The sequence below is a fragment of the Narcine bancroftii genome, chromosome 4, assembly GCF_036971445.1.
Source record: "Narcine bancroftii isolate sNarBan1 chromosome 4, sNarBan1.hap1, whole genome shotgun sequence".
In the NCBI taxonomy this organism is placed as follows: domain Eukaryota; kingdom Metazoa; phylum Chordata; class Chondrichthyes; order Torpediniformes; family Narcinidae; genus Narcine; species Narcine bancroftii.
Genome location: NC_091472.1, coordinates 302,329,593 through 302,346,339, shown reverse-complemented (window position 1 = coordinate 302,346,339; position 16,747 = coordinate 302,329,593). Strand labels below are relative to the sequence as shown.

At 40.0% G+C, this 16,747-nt stretch overlaps 1 protein-coding gene across 1 annotated transcript in view; it reads right to left on the bottom strand.

Moving 5' to 3' along the window:
• Window positions 1-16,747, bottom strand: part of rapgef4a (Rap guanine nucleotide exchange factor 4a) — a 269,780-nt gene that overhangs the window by 22,368 nt on the left and 230,665 nt on the right. The window contains exons 19-23 of the mRNA XM_069935742.1: window positions 15,165-15,253; window positions 10,491-10,527; window positions 10,130-10,208; window positions 8,673-8,819; window positions 6,959-7,056 (exon numbers count right to left, since the gene is read on the bottom strand). Coding sequence (XP_069791843.1) covers window positions 6,959-7,056; window positions 8,673-8,819; window positions 10,130-10,208; window positions 10,491-10,527; window positions 15,165-15,253 — 450 coding nt within the window. The remainder of the gene's footprint in view (window positions 1-6,958; window positions 7,057-8,672; window positions 8,820-10,129; window positions 10,209-10,490; window positions 10,528-15,164; window positions 15,254-16,747) is intronic.

Here is a 16,747-nt window from a genome sequence, read left to right as displayed (position 1 = left end):
CTAGAGTGTTCATGGGCATTTTCACCCACTCATTGTGGCAGTCAGAGGTTCCCACTTGCTTCAAACGGGCATCAGTCATCCCGGTACCCAAGAAGAGTAGTTTGAGTGGCCTCAATGACAATTGCCCAGTAGCACCAACTTCTACTGCGATGAAATGGCTTCGAAAGGCTGGTCATGGCCAGAATTAGCACGTACCTAAGCAAAGATCTGGACCCACTACAATTCACCTATTCTCACAATTGGTCCATAGCAGATGAAATATTGTTGGCTCTCCACTCAGCTCTGGACATGTCGAAAACAGCAATTCATACATTCGGCTGCTCTTCATTGACTACAGCTCGGCCTTCAATACCTTTATTCACGCAGTGCTGGTCAAGAAGCTACAAACCCTAGGCCTCTGTACCCCACTCTGCAACTGGATCCTTGACGTTCTCATCAGAAGAGCACAGTCATCATGAATTGGAAACAATGTTTCCTCCTCACTGATCATCAACAAAGGCGCACCCAAGGATGTGGGCTTAGCCCCCTGCTCTACTCGTTATACATCCATGACTGGGTGGCCAGGTACAATCCAGTGCCATCTACGTTTGCCGATGACATCATAGTTGTCGGCAGAATCACAAATGACAATGAGGAAGCGTACAGGAGGGAGAGAGATCAGCTCATTGAATACTGTAATGACAACAACCTTGCACTCAACATCAGCAAAATCAAGGAGATAATTGTGGACTTAAGGAGGAAGTCAGGGGAACACGACCTAGTCCTCATCAAGAGCTCAGTGGTGGAGAAGGTCAAGAATTTCAAATTCCTGGGTATCAACATTTCCAAGAATCCATCCTAGAGCCTCCATGTTGATGCAATCACAAAGAAGGCTCGCCAGCGGCTCTACTTTATGAGATATCTGAGGAGACTCAGTATATTACCGAAGACTCTCATAAACTTTTACAGGTGTACTGTGGAGAGCATTCTGGCCGATTACATCACTGCCTGGCACTGAGGGGACAACTCTCAGGACTAGAATAAACACCAGAGAGTTGTTAACATCACAGGCACCAGATTTCATCGAGGACATCTACATGAAGTGGTGTCTTAAAAAAGCAGCTTCCATCCTCAAAGGTCCCCACCACCCAGACCATGCCCTCTTCATTCTGCTACCATTGGGGAAAAAATACAGGTGCCTAAAGATGAGCACTCAGCGGCACAAGGACAGCCTCTTCCCCGCTGCCATCAGATTCCTGAATAATCAATGAACCAAAGACACTGCCTTACTTTTCGGGCACTATTATTTTTATTTTTAAAGTGATGCTGTAAGATGGTTATAATATGAATGTTTGCTTTATGATGCTGCCTCAAAACACCGAATTTCACAACTTGCTCATGATAATGAATCCTGATTCTGAAGTACCTCTGTCAAAAATGTAGAGAGGAAGACAAAAGAATGCACCACAACAACCAGCTATTTTTCCAGTCATTGTCGTCCATTGATATTTAAATTTTTAATAAATATTTAAAGTTAAATGTTTTTTTTTTAAAAGAGATACAGCCCACGCCACCCAAATACTTCCACGTGTGACAGATTATGTTCTATTTTATGATGTTTTTGGAAGACAGATTGTGGTGTTTTTAATTAAGTCACACAAAGACTTCAACACAGATCTCATTTAAAGTGCCAGAGCTCTGCTCAAGCCAGACAGTTCAGGCTCTAGGTGCCTTTGCAAAAACTTTGAAGAATGCCTACAAGGACTTCACAAGTGGGTGTCAATTGAACATGCTGTGGAGTAATGGATTATTGTTCTGGAAAGCAACGGATGAACGGACTCAGAAGATTAGGTCTGGTGCCACAGCCTGTCTCTAGGAAGGTCATGTGGTTTTGCAAGCAGAGGGAATCAAACAGACTTGAGAGAGGGAGAGAGAGAGAGAGAGAGAGAGAGAGAGATAGAGAGAGAGAGAGAGAGCGAGAGAGAGAGAGAGAGAGCGAGAGAGAGAGCAAGAGAGAGAGAGAGAGAGAGAGCGAGAGAGAGAGAGATTAGTTTTGCAGTGTTATAGCCAGTAACAACAGCTGAGACTGGAACAGGACAAGCTGGCAAGCTTGTGGAAAAACCCCATTTTGAAGATGGGTTGTGAGTTTTTAGTTCAGCCTGGTCAAAGCCCATGTGGTCCATATAAGATGAGAGGACTGGCTGCATAATGATTCACTTGAAATGTAGGAGTTAAATTTTCCTTCTTTGCACCCGCAGTTTTGGTTCACACAGATAAATGTCTATCCCTGCAACATTTTCAAGGAATTTTAATCAAACCACTGGAAAAGGGAGAATGCAGCAAATTCATTTCACATGTACTAGATAAAGAGGCTGCCAAATATCAGGGAGCTCTTCACAAAAACTGCTTTCCATCGGGGGGGGGGGGGGGGGGCTAAAGGGTGATCTGGGCCCTGCTTCTACATTTTACTTTGAGTTTTGACCAACAATCTTCCAGACTATGTATGGAAAAGAAGCGCGACAGGAATTTAAGTGGGACTACTTTTGGAGCAGGGTGGCACTTTTCATGTCATTGGTGGGGTTGGAAACTGCAGTCAGAGGGTAACTGTGCACTCACATCCACAACATTAAATAATAGTTTTGACAAATTAATTATTGAGGTGTCTCCATTCCTTTGTGTTCATCTTGGCTGGGAAGGTGAATCTCTGTTCTTCCCAATTACTTGAAGGTTTCCAAATTAATTATGGAGTATTTTTCAGGCAAGTTAATAAATAATATCCTTGTTGCTACTGGCTTTTCAATAGAAATCCCTTCAGCAACTCCAGGACCCAAATATACACATTCAAATTGCCTGATGTCTAAGTTATACGTCCAGCATATTTAAAAGTGAGAGTAACTGAAGATTCTTTATGGGTAAAACACAGGATTCTGTTGACAATCCCACAGGCAGGAGGTTCGTATAAAACACACACAAATGCTGGAGAAACTCAGCAGATCAAACAGTGCCTTTTTGTAGCAAAGGTAAATATACATCACCAACGTTTTGGGCTTGAGCTGGCCTGGATTCTGCGGCCTGAAGGGCCTGTTCGATGCTGGATAACTCAATGAACTTTTTTTTGAGCCAGCACTTCTTTACAGAACCACTGGCTGAAAGCAAGACAAAAGTGAGCAGGTTCTTGGCGGTTTCAAAGTGAGGAATGTGAGATAAAATCTTGATGCATCTGATTGTTGCACTCAGTTAAATTGGCATTTGAAGTAGGACCATATTCATTTCAATGGGGTTGTCCACTTGGATAAAAGAGGTGAATAAAGTTGCATTTTTATTTATTTTAATTAATTAGTTTTCTAATCACTTGCAGTTAGAAATATTTCAAAATACATTTAATCTTTTACTTTATTTTAAAGTTTTAAACAAATTAAAATCTCTATCTGCTACTTTGAATTGCTCAATTATCACAGGCACATGGAAATAGTTGAAATGGCCTTTGATAGTATTTTGTAGAAATGAGCAAAAGGCAATTGATTAAAAGTCACATAATAATTTGTGATCAAAGTTAGGGTCAGTTTTGGGCCCCCTTTGCCCCCAGACGCAACAAAAACAGGATTCCCCTCATCCTTGCCTAGTACCCAAACAAGCTCTGCATCCAACACATTATTCTTTGGAATTTCCAACACCTACAACACGATCCCACTACCAGACACATCTTCCCCTCTCCCCCTTTCATAGGGACTGCTCCCTCCATGCCTTCCTCATCCACTCGCCCATTCCCATTCCCCTGCAGCCGCCTGAAGTGCCATACTTGCACCCACACCTCCTCCCTCACCGGCGATCAGGGGCGCAGACTGTCCTTCCAAGTGAAGCAACACTTGTGAATCTGCAGGGGTCATCCGGTGCTCCCATTCTGGCCTTCTCTACATCAGAGAGACTGGACGCAGACTGGGAGATGGCTTCATTAAGCACCTTTGCTCTGCCCGCATCAATGATAAGGATCTCCCAATGGCCAATCATTTCAATTCTGTGCCCCACTCTCACATGAACGTGTCTGGCCAAGGCCTCATGTACTGTCAAACCAACACCATCTGTAAATTGGAGAAGAATCCCCTAATTTTCTGCCTGACCACTCTCCAATTAGAGGGCATTAACATGGACTTCTCTGGTTTCTGCTACCCTATTCCCCATTCTCTTTCCTTTCCCTGATTTCCACTTATTGTTGGTGGAGAAAAATCTTCTTTCCTCCAGCTTTCCGTCCTCTTCCCTCTCTATTCACAGAGCCATCTCCCCTTCCTCCATTTGCTGGCGAGTCCTCCTTCCCATATCCTCCTGCCTGTGGGATTGTACTCCTACCCTTGCCCCTCTCCCCCACTATTTTGTTTGGGTGCCTGCCTACATTTTGTTCGTACCTTGATGAAAGGCTCAAGCCCGAAATGTTGGTTATGCATATTTATCTTTATGTACATAAAACACACTGTTGGAGTGAGAAACACTGAGTTTCTCCAGCATTGTGTTTTTACTTCAATCAGAGATTGCAGACTTTTGTGTTTTACCTCTAATTTAGAGCACCACTTCTCTTAATATAGGACTTCAGTTTGCATGTACATCTTCCAAACTACTGACAATGGGCGTGTAGCAGTCTCTAAGGAGGGTAGTGATAGGTTTCACGGACATATGGACAAAAATAAAAGACAGCACCGTCGGAACGGCTGTAACAGCAGCGCTGCCACCGGGTGCGGACGCAGCAGAACAGAGAGCGGAGACACAGTCCGCCCGAAGGGCCTTGGGCACTGAAAGCTTCCTGGTCGTATCGGACTTTTGATCCGGAGCTCAAGTTGACAAATGATTAAACAGGAGTCTGTGAGGCTGTGGGAGCGCTGGAGGGGAATCCACAGACACTCAGCATCTTTGAAGGGACTCTCTTTTGCTTCTTTTTCTATTATTAAGGGTGCTGAGTGATGCTAATGGTGAAAGTTGATGTATATTGGGTATATTATAGCTTTTGTATTATTATGAGACAATAAAAGAAACATTGAACCTTAATGGAAAGGGTAGATAAATGCCAAATGAAATTTAATGCTTACAAACGTGCAGCGTTATATTTTAGTAGGCAGAAAAGACAATCCTAAACCTTTTTGCAACCTTAAGAATCAGAATTTATTGTCTTGAACAAATCATGAAATTCAGTGTTTCTTGTGGGGCAAACTACGATCTCAGCAGAGCGCTGGAGCTCAATTTATCCAATCTGGTCACAAAATGTGTGTGTGACCGTGAGATTTGTTTGGGAAGGAGAAGGTAAAGACCAGACCAGGTCCAGCCCACTATTGTTTCTTCATAAAAACATAAAACTCTTTTTTGCTGCAGATCACCTTCTCACCAGAAATGTTCTTCCTTTTTGTGGAGATATGTAATTACACCACTAGGCCACCAGGGGTCATCCCGGTGACCTTGACTATAACGAGGTCCCGAGCTACAGTCCAGCTTTCCAGGTTCGTCTTGCAGAGAGACAAGACCTCTTAGTGTACATATTAGTTTATTAAAGCTGTCTTATACTCGCACTGCTGGTGTGGTTATTGTCAGTACACTTTTCCCACAACTTTTTACCCATTCTCCCAAGTTTACTTTCGGTTAATTTTTATGTTCAGAGTTTGATTATTCTCCTGTCTTTTTCTTTTTGCTCAAGCCAATTACAAATTGTTATCTCATTTCAAAGCTGGAAAAATATAATGTTTGTACTGACAATAACCACACCAGCAGTGTGAGTATGCTTTAATAAACTAATATGTACACTAAGAGGTCTTGTCTCTCTGCAAGACAAACCTGGAAGGCTAGACTGTAGCTCGGGACTGCTTTATCAGACAAGGTCACCGGGATGACCCCTGGTGACCTAGTGGTGTAATTACATATCACCACAATGTTGACCATTGAACCAGAAGGAGATAAATCAGAGGCCTTCAAAGCTATCAATCTGGTTATTTTAAAGCTATGTATATAAATTACATACTGATCACTAGATACTGCTGCACGGACACTCCAGAGTTAAAAATGCATTACAGTGGGATTCTGGCATTCCTAATGCCGTGCATCATTCAATTTAGTTCCATATTATCTCAGATAACCTGCCACCCAATGAAGGAGTCAAGCCTGAAACATTGGTGATGTATCTTCACCTTTGTTACAGAAAGACACTGTTTGACCTGCTGAGTTTCTCCAGCATTTGTATGTGTCTTTTCACTTAACCATGGTGTCAACAGATCCTGTGTTTTACCTGCCACCCAATATCAGTTGCTGACAGGAAATTAGCAAAATATCTGCCACCTGCATTGAAATTCTAATTAGAACAAGTTAAACAAGTAGTAAAAACAAAAAATGCTGGAGGAATTCAGCATGTCATGCAGCATACACGGGAGGGAAAGGTAAATCACCAATTTGGGCCTGAGCCCTCCTTTAAAGTATCTTCTTCTTTGGCTTGGCTTCGGGGACGAAGATTTATGGAGGGGGTAAAAAGTCCACGTCAGCTGCAGGCTCGTTTGTGGCTGACAAGTCCGATGTGGGACAGGCAGACACGATTGCAGCGGTTGCAAGGGAAAATTGGTTGGTTGGGGTTGGGTGTTGGGTTTTTCCTCCTTTGCCTTTTGTCAGTGAGGTGGAAAGGTATAAAACCAATGCTTTGGGCCTGAGCTTTTTTCAAGGTACCCTGTCTGATTCAATTCATGGCAGTGAAAGCAATTGTGACATTGCAGTGCAAAGTAACAATAAAGTCTAATCTTAATGAATCACTTAAACTTGTAGACTTTTAAATTAAGGCAAGTGATTGAAATGTTTATTTAGGATGGATTATCAGTTGCTCAAGGTAATGTATATCTGGTTGATTAATGGGTAGTCTTAATGTGTATTTTTTTTAAAAAACACATTTTGAAGGAAAATTGATACAACAAATAATCAGGGACCTTGCAATAAGAGTACAGATTCTGATAAGAATACTTACCAGAGCATCAAATTGTTCCCTTGAACAAACAAATAAGCGTCCATTTACATTTGTTGTTGTAAAAACTGAAACCTCATTTGGATTCAACACCATTTTTTCTGAAATAAATATGAGACAATTTAAGTTAATCTCAATGATATTATCCATTCCTTCTGTAACACAATCTGGTTTAACAATATTGAGATGTCACTGATGGAGGTGCTCAAACATACCGGGGAACACCACAATATCGCATCCCATTCTAAAACAAGAGAAAGTGATGTATTGAGAAGATAATTCCTTCCATGGGGAAAATGGAAAAGGGAAAGTAAAATTAACTGGATAAGATAATGCAGTGACAAAATATGCTCTTTCATTTTAGGTACAGGCGAACTCATCCATTTGGACACATCAGGTCCACACCAATTCTCAACGGAGCAAGCAAACCAGTTCCTTTCTTCTCTCCTCATTTCCTTTGGACCCAGCAATGTAACCTCTGGCATCCCTTTTGGTTTCCCTTTCAATTATTTTGCCACTTACCTACACTAAAGGATAATTTACAGTAGCCTGAGAGTAGTTTTGGCTGAGGCTTGAAAGTAGGCTACCAACCTGTCCTCTTGTCTAAACATTACTGAATCTCAGAAAGGAAACGAAAAATAGGCAAAAATAAATTCAACCGAAAGATTAATTTGTATGTAAAATTACATCACTATTACCAGTGAAATCTTATAATATAAAACTGTATTGTTCCATGTAAAACTCCATAAAAATTAATAAATCAAATGTTGCCACATTCAGCCTGACATCAATCATGAATTTCTGTTTGGCTGACTGGATAAGTTTAATGATAATCCTTCAGCACTTTCCTTCATTTTTAATAAATAAGAAAGTGACAACTTACTATTGCAAGTGTAAATGGTATTTTTACTCAGTAAATAAATAACAGGATTAGGTAAAGAAATCACAAAGACATGTCCATTTAATTTGCTGCATAGAACATTTATAGAGCTCAGTTCTGCTAGAATTTAATGATCTGGATCTCCTTTGTCTAAAAAGACAATAATGGAACTTCTTAAGGAATTCTGAATTTAATTTATAAACAAGATAAAAATTAATGTATATTCTTGTATTGAAGAATCTAGATTCTCAATCCAATAGGATCCATCTACTCCTTGCAGGACCGATTTAGCATTAATATTTTCACCACAGGAATATTTAAAGGTTCTTCTTGGCTCAGACAATGTTTCTTCACAGTATGATTAAAAGTACCAGAGATTAAAAAATTTGAACGATACAACAGTTTCATTGCATACATTTCACAAAGAACATCAATTATCAACCAAACAGCGATATAAACCAGTGTAAATCCTGTTAAATCTGCATGGTGTTGTAATTATGGGATAGGGAAGGAAAGAGAACCTGAATGAACAAGTAAAGGACATTATTAGACATCTGAAAATAAAGGATGCAATTTCACACATCCACTAGATCTTAAGAGATGAGGAGTACAAAAAAACTATAGAACAAAGGGGAAAGATTTTGCCAGCGTTTCCAGGTGAAGGGAAGATAAAGAAGGTATTCTTACAGCCTGTTATTGTTTATTTTATACAATAATGGACATTTGTTATCATAACAAAGTCAAATTCTTTGATTGGTACAATCGCATTGAAAAACAGCAATTTCAAGAACCTGCACATAGGGATACAAAACTTCCAAGGCAAATGAAAGACCATACCTCCAGCTGAGCTCATTTTCACAAGAATTGGGTCTTCTACTGATCCAAGCTTGTCTGTGACAGCATTGATGACTTCCCTTACTGAAGCTGCTACCAGGACACGGATCGTGATGTAAGTGTGATCAACGCAATAAACCTTGAAGAGAACTAGAAAGAGCATGTATGATTTTAACTTTATGAGAGTGTAAGGCAAAGCCCTCTAGATAGTTGAAAGCAAAAGCAACTGATGCTGCAACACAAGGAATTAAAAGAGCAGGCTCTGCGGCAAGAACATTGGCATGAGTCATCATCTGGTTCACATCATCGACTAGTGCTCACCATCCTGGAACGGAGCTGCCATATCATCAGTGGGGACTCACCACCTTTTGTGAACTGGCCAACCCTTTTGAGGTCTCCGAAGAAATAGTCTGCAACTATGGGGCAGATTAAATCAGGGAACACATTGTGGCACGTGCCCGATAACCAAATTCAGCAGCGCTCTACAAATTACACAAGGCCCATAACCATACCAATTATATATATATATATAAAAAGCAAAATGACTTTGCTTTGATAAATCAGTCCTTCCCACCCTCCCAAATCTCATACCACAGATTGATTACACTGGACAACGAAGAGTTTGCTTCCTGAACATTTTTGGGTGTATTTTGAGCTGTGATCACAAAAATCACATTAAAACTTTCTTATCACAGAACCATTTTTAAGATATACAACCTATTTTTGTGATTTCCTGTCATATTTTAAGTCTAGTACTTCAAGCAGAAAAAACCGTGAAGTGCAATATATCATTGAAAATTCATTTTCTGCCTTCGCATTTGGGCTTCTTCTCGGCTGATCTCGGGGCAGTCTGTGACGAACATGGTGAAAGGTTTCACCAGGACATTGCGACCACAGAAACATGGTATCAGGGTGACTGGAATCCATCAATGCTGGCCGACTATTGTTGGACACTGACACGAGAGGTTATCATGTGCTGAATACAAACAAAAATCAGTTGCAAAAAATTTTTAGGACAGTTGAATTAACGCAATGTGTCAGCATCTTTATGTGATTAAACAGGCTAAATTCAATAGAAGTTAATTTAATGTTTCTCCATCTTCCTATGTGATACAGCAAATCTGAAATTAACTTTGTGTTCAGCTTGAAGTTGTTTATCTTAATCCCCAATTTATTTTTACAGGAAGCAAACCTTTAGAGAAAAAAAGTGTTATCTAATAAACTCCTGAATTCTGGACATTCAACCTCATATCCTGTGATCTTGATTTAAATGAGCAACCTCTGATCTAAATCTTTCTTGCTCATGCTCTCTCCAGTAGGTTCAGGAACAAAGCTCTTCAGATCCTGTTTGAACATCCCTGCTGCCTCATCAAGGCACACACTGCACAAATTCAACCAAGTGGGAAAAAGGAATTTAGCACGGAATTGGTCTATTTAACAAAGGAATACTTTGAACTTACTTTCATTCATACTTCTTATGGGTTGTCTCTTTTGAAGTCGATCCTCACCAAAACTAAACTGACGTAAAATAACTTTGTGCTGTAATCATACAAATAAAAGTTTTATCCTTTATTGGGATCAACTTTCAGTCACCCAACAATCAGAAAGCAATGTTACTGACTGATGGTCAGCAACTTAGCGATATATTTGTGCATATTAGGATTATTTTTTAATAAACGTAGTTAAGTTTTCAAACAAATTACTTGTACTATTAACCGATACATGGCAATAGGATCCAACTTTGATGGAAAGGATTTAATCAAATTTTTTTTTCTACAACAAAGTAATATTTTCAAATTTAGAATGTCATATCATGAGTACCTTTTTCTGCGATGTCTTGCCATTTCCTTCTTCAGAACTATATAAAAGAAGTTCACTGTTAGTTGGTACAACATAATGAAGACAGAAGGAGATGAATATCAATGAGATAAAAACATGATATTGGATTGAGTGTAACGTGCTGTTGCCAAACTTGTGTGCCAATTAATGATGAAACAAATTTTGTGCCATTCATATAAAAAAATGTAAACTGAAGAGAAGATACTTAATCCTTGAGAAGTTAAAGTACATCAGGAATCAAAACACCCAGCAGCCGGACGACACCTAGCAACATGCCATCTAACTGCAGGTTCCTCAAGGAAGTATCAATGTTTATAACTCAAGAGAAAAGATTTTACAGGTCTGGCAGGGCCTGCCACGACAACAAATAATATAAAGGACTGCAACAAAGCAGTTCATGTACAGGATTTTCAAGGCCAGATGGCCAGTTCTGCTTCCAGGATTAAAGTAATACAGCACAGACATTGCATACTAATCGTACATCTTCAAATAAACACACATGCAGATGTGAGGTTAGTTCTCTATACCCTAATATTATGTCAAAAAATTTTTTTAGTCTATAGATATCATTGATAAGTATACAAATCTTCATTCCAATGTCATTTCAGGAGGAGGGTAGATAGGTGACGGTCAGGAGAGAGAATGGGAACAGGCAGACTGTCTCCCTCAAAAGTACACATTTTTTGGATACTGTTGTGGGGGGGTGGGGGAGAAAAGGATGGGAAATGACCTAGCAGGGACAAGCCACAGAGATCAGGTCTATGGCACAAAATCTGGTCCAGTGGCTAAGAAGGAAAGGATGGAGAAGAGGCGAGCAGTAGTGACAGGGGATTCCTTAGTTAGTGGGACAGATATGAGGTTTTGTGGAAGAGATCAAGTATCCCAGATGATATGTGGCCTGGCAGGGTCCAAGATTTCTCACCAGTTCAAGGCATTCTCAGGAGGAAGGGTGAGCAGCCAGAGTCAGGGTCTATGTAGGGACCAATGACGTGGGTAGGAAGGGTGAGGAGGTCCTACAAAGAGTTCAGGGAGTAAGGTGTTAGGTTGAAGGACAGAACCTCCAGGGTAGTGATCTCAGGATTGCTACCTGTTCCACATGCTAGTTATGTTAGAAATAGGAGGATTATGCAGCTTAATACATGGCTAAAGGCATGGTGTAGGAGGGAGGGCTTTAGGTTTCTGGATCATTGGGTTCTCTTCCAGGAAAGGTGCAATCTCTTCCAACAGGAGTGTTTGCATCTGTGGTGATACACCTCTAGCCTTCTGCAGGGAGCGACCTGTGTACCTGCAGGAAGAGCACTGGAGGACAAACACCTGGCCGGCTGTCATTCAGCTGACCTGAATGGACCAAGCCCCACCCGGTCGGCTGCCAATCATCTGCTGGGCTACAAGCCACATCCGGCTCCTCGAGGTCAGTCACACGGAGCCAGCACAGCTAATCACAGCTAACTGCAGCAGGGACTTTAAGTAGAATAAAGCCTGTTGATCAGTCTTTAAGTCTTGTGCCTGCTTTCTGTATGACAGCACACCACAGCGTTTGAACTGGAGGGGTCTAATATCCTTGCGGGAAGGTTTGCCTGTGCTGTTGTGGTGGGATTAAACTAGATTTACAGGGGGAGGAGAACCAGAGTGCCAGAGCAGATAGAAGTGTGGAGGAGGAAAAAGATGATGTTAAAATTGCATGCAGCCTAAGGAAACTAGAGGTTAAATGTGCTGGAAATGTTCTCAAGTGCATCTATTTCCATGCAAGGAGTATTGTACGGAAGGCATGATTGGCATGTGGAATTATGACATTGTGGCCATTAGTGAAGTTAGGTTGCCAGGACTGGCAGCTCAATGTTCAGGACTTCTATTATTTTAGATGTGCTAGAACCTGGGGGGGGGGGGGGGGGTGGAATGAAAGGGGGAGGAGTGGCATTCCTCATCAGGGAAAATATCACAGCTATGCTCAGGCAGGATAGACCAGAGGGCTCATCTACTGAGGCTATATGGGTGGAGCCGAGAAGCAGGAACGGTATGACCACACTCATGGGGTGGTATTATACACCGCCTAATAGTCAGCAAGAATTGGAGAAGCAAATCTGTAGAGAGTAGCAGGCAGCTGCAGGAAACATAGAGTTGTGACAGTAGGAACTTAAGGACTGGATGGCTCAGAGTTCATCAAATATGTTCAGGAAAGTTTTCTACATCAAAGATACCAACTGGAGAGGGTGCAATACTGGATCTCCTATTAAGGAATAAGACAGGACAGGTGACAGAAATACACGTAGGGGAACATTTTGGATCCAGTGATCATAATGCTATTAGTTTTGTTATTATGGAGAAGTATAGGTATGGGCCTCAGTTGAGATTCTAAATTGGAGAAAGACCAATTTTGAGGAAATGAGAAAGGATCTAGAATGTGTAGATTGGGATGTTGTTTTCGGGCAAGGATGAGCAAGGTAAGTGGAGGTGAAATCTTGAGAGTACAGTTTGTATGTTCCTGCCAGGATCAAAGGCAAGGTTAGAAGGTGTAGGGAACCTTGGTTTTTTGAGAGATACTGGGATCAGATTTGGAAGAAGAGGGGTATTGCAGGTATAACCAACATAGAGCAAATGAGGTACTTGAGAAGTATAAAAGAATATAAGAAAAACCTCAAGAAAGAAATCAGGAAGCTATAAGATGACATGAGTTTGCTTTGGCAGACAATGTGAAAGAAAATCTTAAGAGTTTCTATAGATATATTAACAGCAAAAGGATAGTAAGGGACAAAATTGGTCCCCTTGAAGATCAGAATGGTCGGCTTTGAATGGAGCCAAAAGAGATGAGAGAGGTCTTAATTTTTTTTCATAATATTCACTTGGAAAATGGCACAGAGTCATGGGAAGTAAGTAAAACATGCAGTGAGGTCATGGAACTGATTAAAAAGGTGCCTGGTGTCTTAAAGCAAATAAGGGAGGATAGATCCCCAGGGTTTGACAAGATATTCCCTTGGACCTTGAGGTAGGCTAGCGTAGAAATTGCAGGGACTCTGGAAGAAATATTTAAAATGTCCTTAGCGATGGGTATAGTCCCAGAGGATTGGAGGGAAGTTCACATTACTCCGTTGTTTAAAAAAAGACAACTTGGAAGCAAGAAAGAAGCATCAGAGACAATTACTTAGATTTTAAATTTGGGAAGACAAAGATTAAATTATGTTTTTTAGCATGAAGATATTAAAAAGGTCCAGAAAAACTTCAAAGAATGTTATGATGTTGTAGAGCTCATCGAAAGAATCAAAGACTTGTTGATCCAAACCAAGGCTTTTATTAGCAAAAGACAGGAGCTCTTCACAGGTGGCCGACCAGTCCGGAATGATCTGACCTGGCTAGGGACACAACCCTTTAAGGCCCAAACAGTAGTCGTGGCTTAGCTCTCAGCCAATCGCTGTAAGCACAGTCTAGATACTGTAACTATATACACTATATACATTGGTGATAGATCTGTACTATCACAGATGTGATACCTTGTGACATGAAAGACTTGTATGGCATTCATTATCGATACTGTAACTATATTTGCTTTTATTAACCCCTGTTATGATTTTTTTCTAGATATGTTACAGAATATTATAATCAAAATCAATAATAAGGTGACGACAACATAAAAATAATTGAAGTGTATAAAATAAGATAGCTCAGCAGTTTTCAAAGATTGTAATTTTGTTCAGAATGGGTCGAAAGTGCATGTTTTAAAATTAAAAGTTTGATAAATTTTTCTTCAATCAGTATTTCAAACTAATCAGTACTACAAATTGTACGCAAGTTTTGCAGACGCACCAGCCCAATACATTAATTATTTTCATCTGTTTCTCTTAGAACAGTGGCTGAAGGCCACATTAATGCTAAAAGAAAAACAAAACTGACTTAAACTCTGTGGTTGCCATCAACTAGATTGATACTGAATTTCAACAACTGCTTGGTCATATCTTTACATCAAAAGCCCAAAAGATAAATCTCTTTTTTTGAGGTACCTAGCACTTTGGATGCTCAATCCACGGTGGTTTGAATCATATTTGGACTTTTAATTTTCACAGCAGTTATGTGACCAGATTTTGGAAAAAGATATTGATGCTCATTGTAATTATATGCAAATGTCACATCGATTTCTGGAATCTGCTCAAGTTTGGTTGCATAGACAATCAGGGAGTTGTCTTCTGAGATGCTACATCCATAAAATTCCTAAAATAGCATCTTAATGTCTGCTCACAATTTAGTTGCTTTGAGCAGAGTAGAGTTACTCTATTTACCTCATTAGATAAGGATAAAGTAGGTCAGAGAAAGTAATTCCAGTGTGTGCACCCTCAAAAGTGTGGCAAATGTAAATCACTGACACACTATCTCTGGCATTTTTAAATGAGGAAAGGAGTTATCTGCTTCCTTCAGGCTTTAGTATTGATAATTCTAAAATTAATTTGTTTTATCCTGTCAATTTTAGTTTTAAAGTAATTGAAATGGTTATTCCCCCAATTGTTTTTAAAAATCAACCCTGGACCTTAAGAGAACATTCAATAATATAAAAAGAGTCTCTGCAAATGTTTTGAGATTTTGAACAAAACTAAAAACAGATTTGGATTATTGAAGGCTTAAAAAAAAACCCAAACTTCAAATGTTAAATAATTAGACAAAGGCACGTACTTTTGCTTTACTAGCTTCTCCAGTTCCAGGAGTTGTTCCTTCAGAGCAGGAATCATTCTTGAATCATCAGACACAGACACACAGAACTCCTGCAAAGATCTGAGAATTAATTATACAAATTCCAAACAATCAAACCTGTGACTTCCTATTTGGTTATTTTCAGTAAAAAAAAAACCTCTGAAAAACAGAGATTTCATTCCATGCTGGAGACATTGTTCATTGTTTATTTCAAAATCGTTGTGCTTGCAATGTTAGATCCCAAAATGGAACAGTCACCAATGACTTCATCTATTGATATTAGTTAATCTCTTCCTCCAGTAAACTGAAGGCAAAAAGAAAGATCAAAATCGTGCCGTGATCCACAGCAGATGCCATCACCCAGCCTCTCTACTCCACCCTGAAACACTTGGATACTAGCATACCTCTGTTACCCTACTATTCATAGGATACAGTTCTGCTTTCAATGCCATAGTCCCTTGCAATCACCTTCCAAACTTTAAATTTTTGACTTCCTATCTAACAGATGACAATCTCTGAAGCTAGATAATGTCATGTCCTCTACACTCACATACACCACTAACATTCCTCAAGGATGTGTACTCACTCCACTATTATACTCCCTCTACACCCACAACTCTACAGGGAAATAGTGCTCCAACTCCATCTTCAAATTTGCTGATGGCATTATGGTAGCAGATCAGGAATCAAATGACGAGAAAGCAGAACGTAGGAAAGAGATTGAAAGTCAAGTGGCATAGTCAAGATAACAACGTCCTTCTCAATGTCAATAAGATTAAGGAAATGTTCATTGACATTCCTGTTCATGTTAATTGTGCTGAGGTGGAAAGTGTAGGCAGCTTCAAGTGGTTGGGAAAAAATATCTCCAATTACTTGACCTGGGTCAAGTACATTGATACAATGGTAAAGAAAGTACATCAATTCCAAAATTTTCTTAGAAAACTAAGGAAATTCTGCATACCCCCCCACAACTCCTACAGGTGAATACTTAGTGTATGCATCATAGCATGCTATGCAAGGTGCTCTGCTCAAGTTGGGAAACGGCAGAAGGAAATGAACGTAGCGCAAAACTTCATACCTTGGGCACATTCTCTTTTCCCTCCTCCACTTGGCTCATACCAACAGGCTTAGAGTCTCCTCCCAACAGCTCCTGAATGAACCCTATGGAAGTGTTACCATGCTGCCCTTGCTTGGTACGAATTGATCATTCTTTTCATTGCAATCCTACTCTCTGTAACCCGTTTTCCTCACATGGCTGTAGGAATGTTAGAGATAACCTTTAGTCTGCTTGCAGAAGCACCCTTCTGTATTAGGTATAAATGTGACAAATAAATATTGTATTCATTGGGAAGTTGATTGCAATTTCTGCTAAACAATAGCTGAGTTTGTAGTTATTGCCACAGAAGTTATTCCCCTCAAAAATGTTTAATTTTAATTACTGGTATGTTTCACTTCAAGGGAATTAATTCCTTTTCACTAAAAACAATACAAAATGACAGAATTTCAAAATTCTGTGGATTGTGAGAGGAAAATTAATTATTAAAAATATTAATAGAATGAAACAT